Consider the following 20,613-nt stretch of genomic DNA (forward strand, 5'->3'; position numbering starts at 1 on the left):
TAGATGACTTGCACGAAAAGAATAATAAAAAATAAATGAACGGTAAGTAATAATAATAAAAAAAGGAGGGAGTATATATTAGTGTGGTTCGGTATATACGGTTTTCAAATTATGGTTACCGAACATCAACCTGAATTTTGATTTTTTGTTTCAACATAACCGGATAGACCGAAATAATAAAAAAAACAGATCAAAATCGACTGGTTCGTCCGATTCGATGGGTCCAAACAGTTTACCGGTTTTTTCTTTCACCCCTACTTATAAAACACCTCTCCTGCGCACTCCCCGTTTTTTTGCGCGCTCCCCTTCTACTCCCCCACCATCCATCTCTCTCTCTCTCTCTCTCTCTCTCTCTCTCTCTCTCTCTCTCTCTCTCAATGGCTAGCCATTCTCAACAGAGTCCCAACATCATAGACATCGAAGAAAACTCCTTAGAATTCGTCCCAACATCATTCTCATCACTTGCCATTGAAGACCCAACACCTCTTTCTTCAGTTTCAGCTGACTACCTAATTACTCCAAGTGCAGATGCTCCGCCACTTACGTCCTCCTACAACGACCGCATTCGACCACTCCTCGACGCCGTCGACAAGCTCCGCCACCTCAAGGTGGCTGAAGAGGGCATTCAACTCCCCACCATCGTCGTCGTCGGCGACCAATCTGCTGGCAAGTCCAGCGTCCTTGAATCCCTCGCCGGAATCAGCCTCCCACGCGGCCAAGGCATTTGTACCAGAGTGCCACTCATAATGAGGCTCCAACACCACTCAAATGCTCAACCTGATCTTTACTTAGAGTTTCTTGGCAAAACAGTGCCCACTGATGAAACCCATGTCGCCGAAGCCATTAAAGTCGCCACCGATGAAATTGCAGGTAAGGATCGACCCTGAGCCATGAGACAAGAAGGAATTTACATAAAAAAAAAAAAAAAAAATGGATATCTCTAGCATTTTTTAGATTAATGCTTGAAATCCCTAAAATAGGTGATCCCATGACCCTAATTGATTAGCTGTCATGTATTTTTTTTTTAATAATGTTTGAGAGCTCGAATTATTCCCCCTCCCCCAATCTCTCTGTCTTTCAGCTTCTTTTCTCTTTTCTTTTTATTTTTTATTTTTTATTTTTCTCTCTTTTTATTTATTTTTTATTTTTTTATTTTTCCTCACTTATTTTATTTTTACTGTGCCTTCAAACACACGAACAAACACTAACTCAATAAATCTTAAAATATAAATAAATATAAATAATTAAAATTATTAAAATAAGACCAATATGAGCCTAATGACCCCACAATACCTCTTCAGTCTGATTTGGCACCCGAAAGAAATCAGTCCATCAAATTGACATGACTTAACAATATTAAATTTGACATACCATATCTAATGGAAGATTTTCAATAAATATTTCGGTCCTATTTTGCAATTATTTCGTTTTTAATTTTTAATTTATATTTAATTTTTTTTTATAAAAACTTATATGATAATTTTTAATTTTTAGTTTATAATTTTAGTTTATATTATTTAATTTTTAGTTTATAAAAACTTATATGATAATTTTTTTGATTTATAAATGGTTGTCTCAATTTATAAATTTGAAAAAAAGTTGTAAACTGAGTATATGTTGATTTTTAAATAGAAATTTAAAAATTTAACTAATAGATTTTTTTTCAATTAATCTTTTTTCAAATATTTTTTTTTCAATTAATCTTTTTTCAAATAATTTTTTTTTCAATAAATTTTTTTCCAATTAAATTTTTTTGATTAATTTTTTTTTTCAATTATAATTTGTATGATTTCATTGTCATAAATAATAAAAAAATAAATATAAATATTTTAAGTTTGAACAAATATATTTTTTAGGTTATGTTCTTAAAAATTTTCAAACATTTTGTTCAAACCAAACACGGTTTATGTTTTTTCAAAAATAAATAAAATTAGTTTATAAATTTTTTATAAATATAAATTAAAAATGTAAACGTTACCAAACGTTACCTTAATGGTTATGAAATAAAAATAAAAATTTATAATTAATTTATATTAAAAAAAAGATTATTATACATACGGTTAGATAATGTAATAGAATATTTCCATTTTATGAATAGAGAGCATCACAATAAATGGTTTTGTTTTCATTATTTTAATAATGAGGTCCAATAAAAAGGTTCACAAAAAATCAAAATAAAAAAGATTAAGGTTAATAGAATAAAATAATAAATTTGGCATTTTTGGTGGAGTATTTTTTAAAGATAAGTCAAATTTGTATATGTCAATTGACATTTAAGCCTTCAATTAATGGAGATGTTGAGCAATTTCAATCATATTCTTCATTTTTCATTAATTAAAATATTAAAAATATATGTTTTTTATTTTGCTTAATTTTTATTTATTTATTTATGTATTTATTTTATCTATTTATGCACACAAAATATTTAAAATGCTTCTCAAGGCTCTTCAAATATATTTAGGCTTCAAGAATTTTATTAAAATAGCTATTATAATTGCTAATATGTTAGATTTACTAAAATATGATCAATATGTTAGATTTACTAAAATATCATCATACTAATTATAATAACTAACATAGCTATAATAGCTAAGAGCATCTCCTTTCCTTAGATTTTTCATCAAATTTAAATTTGATGAAATAGGCTCGCTTTTTTTGCTCCACTGTTGGCATCAAATTCATATCAAATGAGGGAAAAACTAAAAAATTCATTAAATGAACGGAGCCTTTCATCTTTTATCAAATTTAAGTAGTTATTGTTGGGCTGGACGTCGTCCCTGATGTGCACCCAAAAGCAACTTTGATAGATTTTTTTGTTCATGTCCAGACAATTTCTAGAACATCCGTTCGGATGTCCTCCTGAAAAATCGGAGATGTGAAAAAATCTGATATATTTAAAGAGTGAACAGTATCTAATCAAATTTTTCATCAAATTTTTATTAAAATTTGATGAAATTTTTTATTCAGCATGGAAAATGCTCTAACATGGCTCATTTAAAAAGTTTGAAGAGGTGCTCTAATGATTTGTTACGATTATTGTTAATTTTGAATTATATTTGTCTTACCTTTTTTTTCTTTTTCAAATTTTTATATAAATTCATAATGCAAGCATAGTGTAAGTGATTGGCTCATTTAAATTTCTAAAAATTTAAATGGCTACCTTTATGAAAGTGGATGTCAAATACAAATCATAATTTCTGTCCACATTAATGTTGTAATTTATTTTTATTTTTTTAAAATTTTTGATTAGTGTTTATTTTGGCTACTCTATATTGAAATCCTGTGTTGGTCTTTGATTGCAGGTAAGGGGAAGGGGATTTCCCACACCCCCATGACTCTGGTTGTGAAAAAGGCAGGTGTTCCTGATCTTACAATGGTGGACCTTCCCGGAATCACCAGAGTCCCTGTTCACGGCCAACCAGAAGATATATACGAGCAGATTTCGAGGATCATAATGGAGTATATCAAACCAGATGAGAGTATTATTCTGAATGTTTTATCTGCAACAGTTGATTTCCCAACATGCGAGTCGATAAGGATGTCGCAGCGTGTTGACAAGACCGGTGAGAGGACTCTAGCTGTTGTGACAAAGGTTGATATAGCTCCTGAAGGATTGCTTGAGAAAGTTACTGCGGATGATGTGAACATAGGACTTGGTTATGTATGTGTGAGGAATCGAATTGGCGATGAGTCTTATGAAGATGCTCGGGTTGAAGAAGCAAGGCTTTTTCAATCTCATCCACTTCTTTCCAAGATCAACAAATCTATGGTGGGTGTTCCTCGTCTTGCACAGAAACTTGTCCAAATTCAAGCCACCATGCTATCCAAATGTTTTCCTGATATTGTGAGGAAGATCAATGAGAAGTCGAAGTCACACCTTTCAGAATTGAGCAGAATGCCCCAGAAATTGTCTTCTGTTGCTGAAGCAATGACAGCATTCATGCGAATTATTGGATTGTCGATGGAGTCCTTGAGGAAAATTTTGTCAAGGGGTGAGTTTGATGAGTACCCAGATGACAAAAACATGCATTGTACTGTTAGGTTGGCTGAAATGCTAAACGAGTACTCTGAAGAACTTCAGAAGAGTGACGGGAACAAGTCCACTGAGAATTTTCTCATGGATGAGATTCGGGTTTTGGATGAAACCAAAGGAATTTGGCTGCCCAATTTTCTTCCCCGGGCTGCTTTTCTGATAATTTTGCGGGGGAAAGTTAAGGAGATGGCAAACACGCCTGTTGATTTCGTGGCAAAAGTGTGGAACTACATTGAATCTGTGGTGATTCGTGTTTTGATGTATCATTGTGATAGTTACCCACAACTTATGGCTTCTACAAGAAGAGCAGCGCAAAATCTTATAGCGAAAATGAAGGAAAAGTCATTTGATCGTGCGACGGAGCTTGTAGAGATGGAGAAGCTGGCTGATTATACATGCAGTCCAGAGTACATGACAGAATGGGCTAAGCTTATGGCTCATCAGAATGCTTTCAGGGATGTCATGGATAATCATTATATGTCACCGCAGACCACGATTGAAGGTTTTGGGAAGATTGAGGTTGGGCATCTCCGGCTTTATTCAAGCACTAGGGAGCAAGCATTTGACTTGAAAATGCGGATCACTGCTTACTGGAAGATAGTTCTGAGAAGATTTATTGATAACTTGGCTTTACACTTGCTATTAAGTATTAATGAGTTGGTGAACCGGAACATGCAAACGGATATAGTGAAGGAGGTCATGGGTTCGCATGGAGGCCATGGAATTGAAAGGATGCTAGAAGAGCCGCCACCAGTTGCAATGAAGCGTGAGAGGCTGAACAAGAGTATCAGGTTGCTCAAGCAGTCCAAGGACGTGGTTGCCCAAATTATGGATAGAATCACTGTCAATGTTGATTAGGCTCTTGGCTTCAGAATTTTAGTACTATTCAGTGTTTAAGCTTTTTTTGTTGATCAGTTTGTGTTTTCTTGTGTCAGTTTGTTTTTTGCTTTATTATGCTTTGCTTGATTGCCTATAATCTAAAGAAACTTGTTTGTTTAGGTTGATCTTTTGGAATTATATAAGAAGTTTTTTTAAGTATACATGAATAGTTTGCTTATGATTGGAATTCTAATACCTTGTTATTAATTCTGTACAAAACATGGATTGAGGCCAGTTTGTGGAGTACAAACAAGTAGTGTGAAAATGCATATCCCCATTTTCTATTTGGATATCTTCTAATTTCAGTGGGCTCAGGATTTGAAGGAACTGTTATCTTTTGATCAAACCCAAAATTGTTATCTAATGCTAGACTTAAAATGATAAATCATATCTGGGTGGGAAAAAGATACACCTTACCCTCGTTACTTGAGAGACTATTTTTGTGACTTGAACGCTAAGATCAGGCCCGAGAGCTGGAGGTTGCTGTGAAATGAAATGCAAGTTTGAAGTTTAGAATTTTGGTTCCAAGTCTTGGGAGTCATTAATAAGAAATAAAGACAAACTTCGGCCATGTTTGGTTTATATTTGTGAAACAATTTTTTAAAATAATTTTTTTAAAAAGAGTAAACAAAATTTAAAAATTTATTTGGTTGTATATTTTGAGATTAGTTTTGAAGTTTGGGATGATTTATTTATTTATTTTTTTTTGTAGTTGAATGTTGATTGATGTGTGGGATGTGAGAAAAAGAGAGGGAAGAGAGAAACAAATGATTGATTGATTGATTGTTATGTAGTAGAGAGAAAAATGATTTTGAATTTTTTTTTTAAAAAAAAAATTAACCAAACAAATTGTTATATTTTAAAAAAAAATTGTGGATGTGTTTGGTTTGTGTTTTGAGATAAATTTTTTAAAAAAATTTGAGAGAGAGTTTATAAATTTTTTTGATTTGTTTAGTTGTACATTTTGAAATAGAGCTACTAAGTCGAATTATTTCTATCCCAAATGGCTCGAAGTGCCAAAACAACGTTGCTTTAGCATTTTTTTTTTCTTTTTTCTTCCCTCCCTCTTTTTCCTTCATTTTCTCCCTCCGTTCTTTCTTGTTCTTTCTAAAACCAAACTCAGAATCAAAATCAAGTTTCTAACATTCCAAGAATATCATCACAAACACAGAAAAAAAATAAAACAAAATAAAAAATCTAAAACTTTTTTAATGGCTTTGTGAGTATGGAACAGTCATTAAAGCAACGGAAAGTGAAGAAACATCGGAGAGAGCAGAGAGAAAGATGAAAGGTTGGAAATGGCATAGGTCCAAACATGGTTCGTATATTTGAAAACATTGTTTTTCTTCATGCTGGTAGTTTCAATTTCAACACTTAATATCCAAAATTTCATAAACCCACCTCATAAATCACCCAAAATTGAAATCTGTACACATATTCTTTGAATTCTTTGAAGAATATCTGCCAAGTATACTGCAAGAAGAGAAGAAGAATGAGATTCCCAGAAAATAATGCATAGATTTCATCTATACATGAATCGGCGATCGATAGTGATGTCTGTAAGAATTTATTCTCAATTAGGCTGTCATTGACTATATTTTGTTTGATTTGTGAAAAACGGGTTGAACGTGATTCAGATAGATTGACCGGTATGAGCCCAAAATTATTATTGTGATCCATAAAGTTTGGGTTATGGTCATCTTAGTGTATATATTATTTTATATGTGGATATGTGATATGGAGGTGTAAGGCCTGTTTTAAGTTATTTGGGTTCCTTAATGGGAGGGCCCAGTAATTGTTTTATTTAGGCACAGTCCCCTCTCTATCCTTATTAGGGTTTACATATATTTATATATATGTAGATCAAAGGGTTGTTAGCCCCATTGAAAAGACAACAAAAAGATTAAGAGAAAGAGGGGAAGAGCTGGTGCTAAGGGTTTCCAATTGTGAATGCCATATTCTTTCAAGGAAGCAAAACTCAAGACAATAACGGAATCAAACGGTATGTATCTAAGTTTATATTTTAGTAGTTACTTATATTCATAGTGTTTTGATTTCTAGTATATAGATCCTATAATCTTATATGTGGTATCAGAGCAAGTTTATATTAGAATCAAAATCATGGTAGATTATTTTAGTAAAATTATTTTATATAATGATAAGGAATAAATTAATATTTGTTTTACTAAATGATGCTTTTGCATCTCAAAATTGTACTTTAGTAATTTCACGCAAACTTTTTCAATGTAACGAGTACATACTTGTTAGGTTTTATTTCTTGGCAAACCCGTTTGACAAAACTCCTTTCAGTTGTATTTATTTTCGCACATTTTATTTCAGTGAGGCTATGAGTGTTTAGATGCGAATCCAACCCGAATTGAGCCTTTCAGAGAAGTTTGTGATGCAAATATTTTCAAGATTGCCACTTCGCTGATTATTACGGGGGTCGAGCTGCCCGGTCAGCTCGCGGCCCGAAGCAAAATGCAAAAATGCATTCAAAGTTGCCTGTTCGATCATGTTATATTTTTCCAGTTTTTCCAGTTTTGGCCTGTCCGCTCGAGCGGGGATTGGAAGCTCTCAGCATCTCTGCAGTCGCCTGTAAAAATACTGGAAGGTGTGATTTTACGCTCGAGCGGATTCTCCTACGCTCGAGCGCATCTCAGTTTGTTCGCACGCAGTTTTTGGTCAGTTCGCTCGAGCGGGCTGTGTTGAGCTCGAGCGGAGATCGCGGGACAGATTCTATAAATTCGCGTGTTGGGTCAGATTTTAGGATTGCTTCTCCAGATCTTCTTTTTGGTTTCTAGGGTTTATATCTGGGGATACTTTGGGAGTTTTCTTTGATGTTTTATTGAGTATTCAACTCATGTTTTAAAAAGAGTACATCAAAGGTTGTGTTTTGTTCTACAAAAGAGAGAGTTGTTCTTCAGTTGTGGATTCTGAAGAATTCGAGCCTGAAGCTTTGGTGGAATCCGGAGTGGCTCATCAGAAAGACAATTCCGTGGTGAAGATGGGGTTGGAAGAGGCACTTAAAGGTTGGTTCAATTAGGCGTTGTGGATTCGCTAGGTAATTGAGAGTATACCTGTGTAATTCCTTTAATTCTTCTTAGTGGATTGTCTTGTGGCTGTTGCCCGTGGTTTTTTGATCACAGTTGGAGGTGTCCAATTGTGGTTTTTTCCACGTTAAAATCGTTGTGTCTCTTTGTCTTGATTGTTTGATTGTTTGATTGGGATTGTTATATTCTGCTTAAAATTGATACATAATCACAAATCAACATCTAGGGGATTTCTAGATTTTTCAATTGTTTGAGTATTGATAGTTTGCTTCCAATTGTGTTTTATAAAATAAAATAAAAAAAGAAGTAATTTAGATCTGGTAGTTTTACAAAAATTGTGAAGTATGGACATGTGTATATTGAATCTGTATTGATATATATATATATATATTTCAAATCTTACCTAATCAAATATTTGCAAAACATATGAAACATATTCGTTTTTATGACTTTTACATAAACATTAGATTGTTTAAGAGTTTTATATCATGTATATCGCTTTGTGTAATTTTTGTAAATTCATATGCGAATTTTGGTTGGCCGTGAGATATTATTTTTGAGTAACTGTTTAGTAGTGATTCGTAATATGATATATGCTTTGATAGGTTACAGATTGCATTATTGTTAATAAATAAATAAAGTTTTAAAGGTGGACAAATATTTATTTTTATAGTCCCAGTTGGAAGATTTTTGAATCAATATGGGTGATACTGCCGAAATGGTTAACTTATTGAGATTTAAAGTGATTTTTCAATAAGGATTCTGGGAAGCTCTTCTAATATTATATCACTCAATTACCTACCCAAAGGGGGTTGATTGAGTGTATTAATTTTAGAGGTAGTGTGAGCCGCTAGTAAGGGAAATTTTATTGATTTCGAAAGAATTTATCTACCCAAAGGAGATAATTTCTTGATAAATCATTCTTGCTAGTTGACTTGTTTATAGGTGTTAGAATGTGCCTTATATATTTAGCCCAAAGATATTTATATGATGATACATTCTGAAACATCTAACAATATTGTTAAAGTTTGTTTGCAGCCCATTGTTGTGAGATTATAATTATTGCCCATGTATAATTAATTAAGATTATATTGAAGTTTAAAGATGTTGATTGTATTCTATATATTCAACCCAAAGGTGTTTATATAGTGATACATTCTGGCACATCTGAGAATATTGCTAAAGTTTATTCGCAGCATATTCTTGTGAGATTATACTAATTGCCTATGTATAATTGAAAGTTGGAGTTGAGAACATGCTTTCTATATATTCAATTTAAGAGTGATACATTTTAAATATTTGAGAATATTAATTGTGATTATGAGATTATTATTGTCCATATATAATTTAATGATATTATATTGAATTGAAAGCAATGAAAAGAGATATTTTTACGAAAATCAAATTTACTCCATTAAAGTTTTGATTATGAATCGGTTAAAAAATATTAAGTTAGCTTTAAGACTAACTGGTTTAGATATTGACATACTCGAGAATGTATCTTCTTAACCATTTATATTAAGACCTCAATATAGTGTAAAAGATTGAAATTATATTCAATGTTAACTATTTAAGAAAGTAGAGTTTTAAAATATTCACTAGGTGATTCTTATAAGAAAATCTAAATTATACTCTACATTTCTCTATATAATACCTTTGACTTTTACAAATCGTTATCTCTCTTTAGTGTTTTATGTTTTCCTTTTCAGAATATTCCGCAAATCTCTTTATATATTATTAACTCAAGTAGGAAAAATTCTTTAGAATTTTTTGTGAGCTATGATGCTCTTCCCACCTTCGGAATCTCCTTATTTATTTTTAAACTGCTTTAAAAAAAATGCTTGTGTTAGTTAGAATTTTATTTTCTAGTCAAGTTATTTAAGTTATAGTTTAGTACTGGTCTTATTTTAAAAAATGTTATTTTTGTATCATCCATGAGATAAAATTCAATTTTAATATCAACAAAATAAGCATTGTTATTATTTTTAATTTTGGTAATAAATAAAATAATAATAATAATTGAAATAGATTTTATTTTGACTTGGATGATAATTATCATAAAGTGTGTGGGAGAAATTATTCTATTAATTTTATAAATGAGTATTGATGTCATGCATTTGTCTATCTCATTTATGTTGAAAAACATATTGGTGAAGATTTTAAAATTATTAATTGAAGATGGATATTATAGTGAACAAGATAATTTTGGTTAATGTAGTAACCTCTTATTAATTTTTACAAAATTGTGGAATCAATTTAAATATATCATGGTTGTAACTTCGAAAGAAAGTTGAGTACTTGAGCGTCATAATTGGACTCTAGTAAAATGATGATGTGTATGCTAACATGTTTAAATTATACGAGTGTTTTTGTGATAGAATGTTTTTAATTACTATGGGGGTGTTTGGGAAGAGTAGGATGAGGCTATTATAGCCTCAAAATGAAAATAAGCCAAAAAGCCTACTTTTCAACCTTTTCTATTAAAAAAAAAAAAAAAAAAGAAAAGCTAGAGGACAAGCAGCAGCCTACATTGTCAGTGTAGGTACTGTGCCACGGACAGCTATGTGTCGGCTATTAAATTACAATTTTGCCCCTTTAGTTAATTTTGAAAAATAAAAAGTTAGGGACAAATTTGTCATTTTAACTTTAAACATCATTTCAACACATTTTTCAATACAACAACTCAAATAAAAATTCATCTCATCTTCCCAAACACAAAAACTAAAATAACCTACTAAAATAACCAAATAGCCAAAAAGCTTAAAAAATAGCCACTTCCCAAACGAAGCCTATATATACTTGTGTATACTTTACATATAATACTGATTTAAAAATATTTTTTTTTTTTAAAAAAAAAAAAACACTTTTGAATTGTGAACTAGTAGAAATTTAGAATAACTTTTGAGTTTGAGATTGTACAGAAGTAAAAAATTTTATGATATATATTTGAAATCAAAATGGGACCTATAGCTATTTGTTGTTACTTTGTAAGTTGTCAATGGTTCTATTATCTTGGTTTTAACATAAGAATCTTTTAAGCTTTTAAAATGTGAAGTTATTAGATTGGTGAACAGTTTAAATATATAAATCTTCTTGTATACTTGTGCCTATTATAATAAATTGGTCTGTTCATTCTCACATAGAGAAAGTGAGAGTGCAAGTAGAATCTAAAGTGTCTATTCAGTCTATTGATAAAAGTTGAACATGTATAACACGTGCAACCTTCTAGACATTCTCATACAATTAAAAGATCCTTGCGATTATATTATTTTTCTAAATGAGCAATATCAAGAGATTGAAGAGATGATTGTTACGTATGATGAAGATATTGGCGATTTGTAATATGGTAAATGAATTGGTAGACATTATTAATTAGATATGAGATAATGTTATACTTTTTTTTAAAAGTTTGAAATCTAATGAGTATTTTTAAAGATAAATAAATAAATACAATGCTATTGCAAGAGGTTGTGATTTGAAAAGGGTATTGTTCTTACCAATGTTATAAATATAGGTTTATAATGATTATAGTGGTATTGTGACATTTTTATCTATTGCTTCGCAAAACAAAATAAATTTGATTTGTAAGATAAACAAATTTATCTATGGTTTTAAACGAATTTATGAGTAATGATATTTAAAGGTTCACCAAATATTATTACTTGGCTTTATGGATAATACTGTTAATTTATACATATATCTCAAGGTTAGTGGGAGCAATTTATTTTTCTTGATCCTTTATACCGATGGAATATTACTTATTCGTAATAATTTCGAATTAATACTTGATGTGAAGATATTGTTGTTAATAAATTTTTGATATAAAATGTCTTGATAAAGTATTTTATGTGTTTGGCACTGAGATACTTGAAAAATAACTTAGAGGATTATTTGCCTCATCTCAAAGAGCATACCTAGATCACATTTTTATTGAATTTAATATACAGAATTGAAAGCTTTACGTTGCTCTTCTTAATGATCGAGATTAATTAAGTAACATTCAGTATTCATAAAATGATTTTGAGAAAAAGTACATGAGGAATGTCTTGTATGCTAGTGTTGTGAGAGTTTAATGAATTATGAAGTTTGAATTAAACTTGGTGCATATGCAATTAGTTTGTTAAACAATTATTATTTTAATTTAAGCCTCGACCATTGGGTTGAAAGACAAAGTGTCATGATATTTATAGAGAATTAAAGATTATACAATTGGCTATAGAAGAATTAATCATGTTAATATTATTGGTTGTAAAATGTTGACTTTGGAAGTTGCTCAGATGATATATAGTCTCTGTTACTGGTTACATTTTTTATGTTTGCATGAGATCTTGTTTCATGAAAGAGTTTCATAAAATCTCTTATAATTTTTCACTATACAAACATGTTTTAGAGTTCGACTTGAGTTATGTAATTAAAGAATTTTATTTCAGAGCTTGGAATTGTTAATTTCATCTCCAAACCTATAAAGATGTATTATGATATATGGTTTTAATTTTCTCTATGAAGAATAACAAAAACTCTGATGGTGTTAAATACATAATTTTAAAGTACTTCAGAATTAGAGAGTCGTTAAAGACGATATTCTTTATGAGCACATGTTAGAGAATACATACTAGTTGATCTTCTAAATATAGGGTTTAGGCCAAATTTTAGTTTGCTAAATATATTGAGCATATGGGTACTTTACAGTTTTTTATGTGCTTGGTTAAAATTTTTTTTTACCCATGAATATTATCTATGGTATATTTCAATTAATAAAGTTTAATGTGTTTATTCACATTTTGTTTATAGTTATGTGTTTGTACACATAAATGGTAATTGTCATATATGTATACCTCTAATATGAGCTCTTACAGTTATATTTTAATTTTGAGATATATATAAAGATTAATGCTTCGGTTTAGAAGTGTATATGGATCCATAAAATATGATGCTTGGTTTAAAGCATGAAAGACCTCGGTTTAGAGGAATAAAGGCTTTTTTTGGAAGTGTAAAATGGAATAAAATTCCTTGCAGGGTCTTGTCAACACCATACAGAGGACTGAATGTGGAATTAGCATGTTATATAATTTTTGGATCAATTATACTGAAATTCCACACTACACTTTATCACATATAGGAATCCATGTTGGTGAGATATTAGTGTTTGTAATTGTGAAAGGTGTTATGTTGTTCAATAGCATAATTGCCGCTACAGTTCGATATTAATATTTCTCATTGAACGAGATTCTTGCTGAGATGTTTCTATTCTGAATCATGTTTATGTAGTCACTAAAGTTGTTTAACCTGAGAGTCATTTTTTCTTAAATAAAATATTTTCTTAAAGTAGTAGTCAATGTTGCCTATGTGGGAGAATGTAAGAATTTATTCTCAATTAGGCTGTCATTGACTATATTTTGTTTGGTTTGTGAAAAACGGGTTGAACGTGATTCAGATAGGTTGACCGGTATGAGCCCAAAATTATTATTGTGATTCATAGAGTTTGAGCCATGGTCATCTTAGTGTATATATTATTTTATATGTGGATATGTGATATGGAGGTGTAAGGCCTGTTTTAAGTTATTTGGGTTCCTTAATGGGAGGGCCCAGTAATTGTTTTATTTAGGCCCAGTCCCCTCTCCTATCCTTATTAGGGTTTACATATATTTATATATATGTAGATCAAAGGGTTGTTAGCCCCATTGAAAAGACAACAAAAAGACTAGGAGAAGGAGGGGAAGAGCTGGTGCTAAGCTTTTCCAATTGTGAATGACATATTCTTTCAAGGAAGCAAAACTTAAGACAATAACGGAATCAAACGGTATATATCTAAGTTTATATTTTAGTAGTTACTTATATTCATAATGTTTTGAATTCTAGTATATAGATCCTATAATCTTACAATGTCACCATCTACTTGCATGATCCAACCGTTGCCTACCCAAATCATGAACTAGATCTAGAGAAGGTGAGTAGGATGAGGGTTAACATCAGGGAGAAAGAGTCGATCATTGATGGGGGTGGTTAGATTGTTGGTGGTGACGGTGTGGTAATCGTTGTTTGAGAGAGAGAGGAACGAGAGAGAAAAGTTGGATCTGAGAGAATCAAAATCAAAACAAGCTTTCCCCTCTCCAAAGATCAAGCTTTCCTCTCTTTCTCTTCATCCTTCTCTCTTTCTCTTGCCTCTTTGTTTCTCTCTCCTTCATTGAAATCAGTTTCGAGGAAGAAGGAAAATAAAAAAAATAAAATATATGTTTTAGCACTACCTAGATTCGGCCATTCGAGCTCGCTCCAATTCAAGCTACCCTGTTTTTTCCATTTTAAAAAGAGTTTTGGAATTTGAAAGTTTGGGATGATTTGTTATGTTGTTATAGTTGAGTAGATGTGTGTGAGAGAAAAAATGATTGATTAATGTGTAGGAGAGAGAAAGTGATTTAAATTTTTTTTTTTCAAAAAATTTGAACCAAACAAAATTTTGAATTTTTTTTTTCTCAAAAATTATATCTTGACATACAAACCAAACAAACCTTATACCTCTAGATACAACCCCCCCTCCGCACGTGCGCGCAAGGATTGTTGAAAAACCTGTTGTTAGTTAATCGTCCCTTGGCCTCTTTTGGCAAAGAGGTAGCTTTTTTGGCCTTTAATCTCTTTTGAGTCATATTATTTCTCTATTTTTTTATACGTTTTTTTTTTATAAAATAAGTTTAAAAAAAGTCAAAAAAAATGAACTTTTATCCTACTCACTACAACAAAAACACATTTTAGTGACACTATACTAGTGGCATGTTTTTAAAAAATGTCACAAAAAGAATGTTTGGTGGCATTTTTTAGAAAAATGTCATAGAGTCACAAACATACAAGGCTCTAGAGGCATTTCAATTAAAAAAAGTGTCACTTCACTACAACAAAAATGTCACTACAACAAATTTACACTTTAGTGACACTACACTAGTGGCATGTTTTTAGAAAATGCCACAAAAATAAAAATTGGCATTAAATGTTTTAGAAAAATGCCACAGAACCACAAACATATAAGGCTCTAGTGGCATTTCAATAAAGAAATGCCACATCAATTTTATGGCATATTATAAAATAATGACACAAAAAATTATGTTCGTGACATTTACCAACAGATGCCACTAAACTTTAGTAGCAATGGCATTTTTTAAAAAATGTCAGGACACTAGGTAGGTGCAAATTACTTTTTATGGCACTTAGGTGAAAAGTGTCATAAACAAATATTTTATAGCATTTTGAGAAATGCCACTAAGCCAAAAACTTTCCAAACTTATAATCATTTTTAAAAAAACAAAAAATGCTAATATATTTTCTAAATTTTTAAAATGCAGTAAATGATTAAAAATAAATAAATTAAACTCAATATAAATTACAGGAAAAAGCACATTCGGCGACTAAATTTCCTGACCAAAAAAAATTTGGTCGCTGAAAGCTATACTTTCAACGAGCAAAACAGCATTAGTAGCCAAAAGTCAACAATTGGCAACTAAAACTAAGTTTGGTCGCTAATTATATGGGTTTTAGTGACTAAAAAATTTTTAGTAGCCCAAAGTAAAGCTTTTTGGCGACTAAAAAAATTTAGTAGCCAAAAGTCTACAATTGGCGACTAAAAATAGTTTGGTCGCTGATTATATGGGTTTTACCGACTAAAAAAATTTTAGTAGCCAAAAGTCTACAATTGGCGACTAAAAAGTAAGTTTAGTCACCAAAAGTGGTCATTTTTAGTGCGGGAGAACTAAAATTCTAAGGTGGGAATTAAATTTTTTGGCGACCAAAATTTTGGTAGTTGAAAGTGCATCTTCGGCGACCAAATCCGATTTTGGTCGGCAAAAGTTAAGTTTTTTAGCAACTAAAAAACAATCAATAGCCAAAAGTATAGAATTGGCGACTAAAAAATATTTTTAGTGGCTAAAAGTGATCTTTTTTTATTTTGCTAGTAAATAGTTTATTTTACATAAATTATGTTCAATAAAATAATTTTGTTTATACATATACTTTTATATTAATATGGATGTATGTCTTATATAAATAATATATGTTGCATATATAATCATGTCACTACAAGAATTAACACTTTTAGCAACAAAAATATTGGTCGCTAAAAGTCTATTTTTGGTCGGCAAAAGTTATCCGCGACCAAAATTTTTGGTCACTAGTTTGGTCGCCAATTGAGGGTCGGCAAAAGTAATTCGCGACCAAAATTTTCGTTGGTCGGCAAAAGTTGGATTTGCCGACTAAATTTTTGGTCGCTAAATATTTAATTACCGCGACTAATTTATTTTGTCGCTAAAACACTTTGGTCGCGAAAAGTGATATTTTCCCGACCAAATTTCTTAGTCGCCAATTGTCACATTTCGCGACCAAAAAGTTTGGTCGCCAATTATCACATTTCGCGACCAAATTTTTTGGTCGCCACTTGTTACTTTTCGCGACCAAAACTTTTGGTCGGCAAAAGTGAGTTTCCACGACCAAGAGCTGTTTTGGTCGGCAATAGATGTATTTTTTGTGACTAAACTCTTGGTGGGCAATTATCATTTTTTGCGAAAAAAATTTAAAATAAATTGGTCGCCAAAGTAGGAAAATAATACACCTGTATATTTAGCGAATTCATAATCAAAACAAGTCTTATTATAAAATTTTCTATATCCAAGTTTCAACACATAACTCAGCAGCAGCAACATTGATTCCAAAAACAAGGAACGATTCACAAAACCCTATTCTAAACCCCAAAAACCAAAAAACAATTCATTCCAACAAAAATTTAACATAATCAGCATCAATTTCAAAAAAAAAAAATCTGGTGTTAACAAGGTTGAGTATTGTTGTTCTTTTTTATGTAGGGCATCCAGCTCCTTTTTGGCCCCTGCAAATCTCTCTTTGTCGTACGCGTCAACAAGGTAAACTACAGAATCCACCTGCATGATGATCAAAAATTATATACTAGTTGTGAACAAAATTCAAGACTCCTTGTCATATAAATGAGCTGTGATTTTTCCTTTTCGTGCCTTGACAGAGAAAAAAACTAACAGCAATAACAATAACAGGATGGAAAAACATTGATTCGGGCAGTAGTTCATTTAGCCAAGATTCAGCCCTCAAAACTACATATGCACAGAAGACAGAAATAGTATGAAAGTAAAAAACAAAATTGACAACTGAAAGTACATGATGTAAAAATGTCAAACAGACCAGTCGATTGCAGTAACTCAACTATAAAATTTCAGAACACCTTAGTTCATTGAACACACTATAAAATTTCCTCTTCAGAAAAATCTAACAAGAGTAATCGAAGTTATAAGCCAAGTAGAAAAGGAGCATAGGATTTTGCCGCCAGGTATTTGACCTCTTCAAGACCCCAAAATATTAAACTTACAAAAATAAACCTCATACAAAATTACAATAACAAATCAGGCCATCAGTTTTATTTTTCAATTTCTTTTCATGTATAACCTATCACATCAACAATACAAAAATCACAAAAAAGATGTACAAGACTTACATCATTTAATATGAGTTCTGCTAGACGAATCTGATCAGCGATACCACTCCCAACCACAGTCTGCAAGACCAAAGGTGATGAAATTGTGTTAACTATTACATGTACACACATGAATATTTAATATGCATACACACACCAGAAATTCAAAAAATAAAAATGACAACCAATTTTTCCATAATGAGGAAAAAGAGATGAGCATGGGGGAAAAGTGAATCACAAAATTGAATAAAAACATGATTTTTTTTGGTGCACATAAATGTCTTTCCCTAATTTACCTCCAATAACATTTCAGCATTCATTTTAAGTTAATTTTAACCAAAACAAGAGTCAATTTACTTGTTTTCACATAACATCTTAGAACAAACAATGACATACACAACACAGACACGCCAAGATGAAAATTTTAAAAAATATATAGGATACAACATGTGGGAACACGCGCAAAATATATAATTTTATATATTTATTTAGACGTTATATATAAGTGAGTATATGTTATACAAAGACAATAACAAAATGCAATGTAACACTAATTTCTAAAATCTAAAGAAGGAGAATATGTATAAAATTACATCATTTTTTTATTATTATTAGATTTCCAGTTATTTTATTCAAAGTTGTAATATATTTCATATATGTTTAAATAATGTTCATGTGTTCCTCAAGGGTCTAAAACATGAATCACAAGCCTCTGATAGCGTTATATTCACTTCAGTGATCTCAGTTATACCACAGTTATCAAATACGCTGCCCAAGTAGGAATCTGAAAAACTTCAGTTAACTACGAAAACAAACTTTTTAATAATCAGCAGGCTTTTAACCATATATGTTTAATGTTAACCACTCAATCCAGCAGCATAAAAATCAACATTAAAAATATAATAACCAAAAATTGAAAACAAGGAATCAGTTTCAACCTTTAGTATTAAAGGAAGTGTAGACAGCTCAACTGCAGGCAACTCTCTCAACTCACTATTGATGCTATGATAAGTCTCATCTGCAGAAGTAGCAACGCCTTAGTAGCAACACGCTATGAAATTTCAGAACACCTTAGTAACTCAACTGAAAGTACATGAAGGAATTGACCATTGAAGATCTGCCATAGAAAACAATATAAGCTCTTTGTTGACAAAATCACTGTACTTGATGAGCTTCTCCTTCTGATCAAGGTAAGTGCCAGGCTGCAAATCACATAGACAAAGAAAGTGTTATTAGAAAAAGAACAATTACAGAACACCTTAGTTCATTGCCTCCCAAAATTACCCTCACAAAAGGAGTAAACAGCTTTTCTTTTTTAAAATTTATAATAATAATAGTAATAAAGATTTCAAAATAATAGAACAAACCTTTCTTCAGGAACTCCTGTGAAAGTTCACATTTCTTCAGGAACAAACCTTTCTTTTTTATGTAGTTGCTATGTTACACAAGATCTAGCATAATCAATGGGTTTACTGCAGTGTATATGTAAGCATAATATAATAAGATACATTTACACCACTGCCTTCCCGTCACTACAAGAAAAAGGACATACAGTGACGTTTTTTTTATGACGTTTTTAAAAAACGTCGTGAAATTGTCCAGATTTTTCAAATTCCAAAAAAATTAAACTAAACCATCTCTCGTTTTGTGCCCCGTTATTTCTTTTAAACAGTGGCTCAACTCAAGGCTATGACATTCTTCTATTCAGATTGAACAGAGGCGTGACTTCAGAAAGAGAGAGAAATAGAGGCATCGGATCTTCGAGGCGTCGGATCTTCGATCTCCATCAATTCTTCAGTTGTTTGATCTGAAAAATCTTGTTCTACTCGTGATTTGAGCGTATCTCTCTGTGATTGTTCGAATCCCTATGATCTAAATCGGTCTAGGGCTCAAGGTTAGGGTTTTCTGATATAGATTTGCTAGGTTTGGGGATGCGGTTGGATCAGGAAATGGTGGGATTGGGGATGCGGTTGGATCCTCTCCAGAAAGCCCACATTCGCTAGAGATCTGGAGATGAGCGAACAAGAGACTGCTGTTCTGGGCTGCCACAGCACGGGTAGCTGGAGACACGCCTTCTACAAGCTCAGAAAGCTTCTAGTCCGCCCTCATCATAACCTCCCTCAAACCTTCAGGTACGACTCCGTTACTTATTCTCAGAACTTCGACGATGGAATCGGAAAGATCAACACCAGATCCCAACTTAATCATTGATTCATTTGGGCATCCATATCCATCAATCAATGTCGTTTTGGAAAATTAACATCATCATGTGTTCGTGGAAAAATAAAGCTGTAGATCGTCTCAAGATCAAGCTCACGTTTTTGCATCTGCCATATCGTTCATTCCTGCCTTCCTTCCTTCCTTCTTTCTTTTATTTTTTTTTTAAAATTTTTTATGTCGATGATGAATGGTGTTAATTGGGGGACTTTTTAATTAAGGGGGGGGGGGATTGTTACTTGTTAATTGTTGTGTAAATTAGATGTAAGAATTTCTAATACGTAAATGTGGGTTTGTTTAGATGTGAGTGGTTCTAAGGATGTCGTCTGGGCTCCCAAAAAAACAATGAGTGTAATATTTTTTTAAATTCCAGTATGTAATTTCATGATTAATTTCTTCATTTATTTGAGTTTAGTCTCTCTGCAGTTTCTCTATTATGTACTATAAGACTTTGATTCAATTGAATGTTATTATTGTCCATCTACTCTTTCTTGCAAATAATTCTTTGTTAATTTTGTTTTTTTCTTATATTAATTACTCACAGAATTTTGATTTTTTTGGTAATCAGGAAGTTAATTAAAGGTCTTTAGTGCATTTTATGAAAAAAGAATTAAAACAAGATTAGAGATAATGCAAGGGCTCGTCCTGTTGTCTGTGTGATAAATAAAGAGTCTCATTGTTGGCTTCAAGCATTTTTAATTTTTAATAAAGTTACATCTGTATATTATGAGAAACTCAAAAAAAGCAAAGTTGTAGTAGTATTAATCTAGCTGTAATATTATGGAAGAGTCACAATTGATGTTACAAAAATATAGTAATCCCTTCTATTTTGAGCCTTGTTTTTTTTGGCTCTGAATGGGCTGATTTGCTGGAAGATGCAGTAGATTGTGAATTCCCTGTTTCTGTCACTGATTTAGTTTTCTAGATTGTTACTGCCTTTCTTTTCCTATTTG

At 31.7% G+C, this 20,613-nt stretch overlaps 1 protein-coding gene and 1 long non-coding RNA gene across 2 annotated transcripts; one reads left to right on the forward strand and one right to left on the reverse strand.

The window, feature by feature from the left end:
• The first annotated feature begins 300 nt into the window (after window positions 1-300).
• LOC114302584 (dynamin-related protein 4C) lies at window positions 301-5,073 on the forward strand. The gene is made up of 2 exons (XM_028247628.2): window positions 301-870; window positions 3,303-5,073. Exons 1-2 carry the CDS (start codon window positions 378-380, stop codon window positions 4,889-4,891), a joined length of 2,082 nt encoding a protein of 693 aa, XP_028103429.2. The 5' UTR covers window positions 301-377; the 3' UTR covers window positions 4,892-5,073.
• Window positions 5,074-16,562: 11,489 nt separating this feature from the next.
• LOC145819583 (uncharacterized) lies at window positions 16,563-18,645 on the reverse strand. The gene is made up of 3 exons (XR_014360333.1): window positions 18,382-18,645; window positions 17,465-17,524; window positions 16,563-16,880 (listed from the first exon to the last, which is right to left on the reverse strand). It is a non-coding gene; the product is annotated as an uncharacterized LOC145819583 (long non-coding RNA).
• Between the last annotated feature and the right edge of the window lie 1,968 nt (window positions 18,646-20,613).

Source organism: Camellia sinensis, chromosome 2 (assembly GCF_055761805.1).
Source record: "Camellia sinensis isolate YWXY chromosome 2, ASM5576180v1, whole genome shotgun sequence".
In the NCBI taxonomy this organism is placed as follows: domain Eukaryota; kingdom Viridiplantae; phylum Streptophyta; class Magnoliopsida; order Ericales; family Theaceae; genus Camellia; species Camellia sinensis.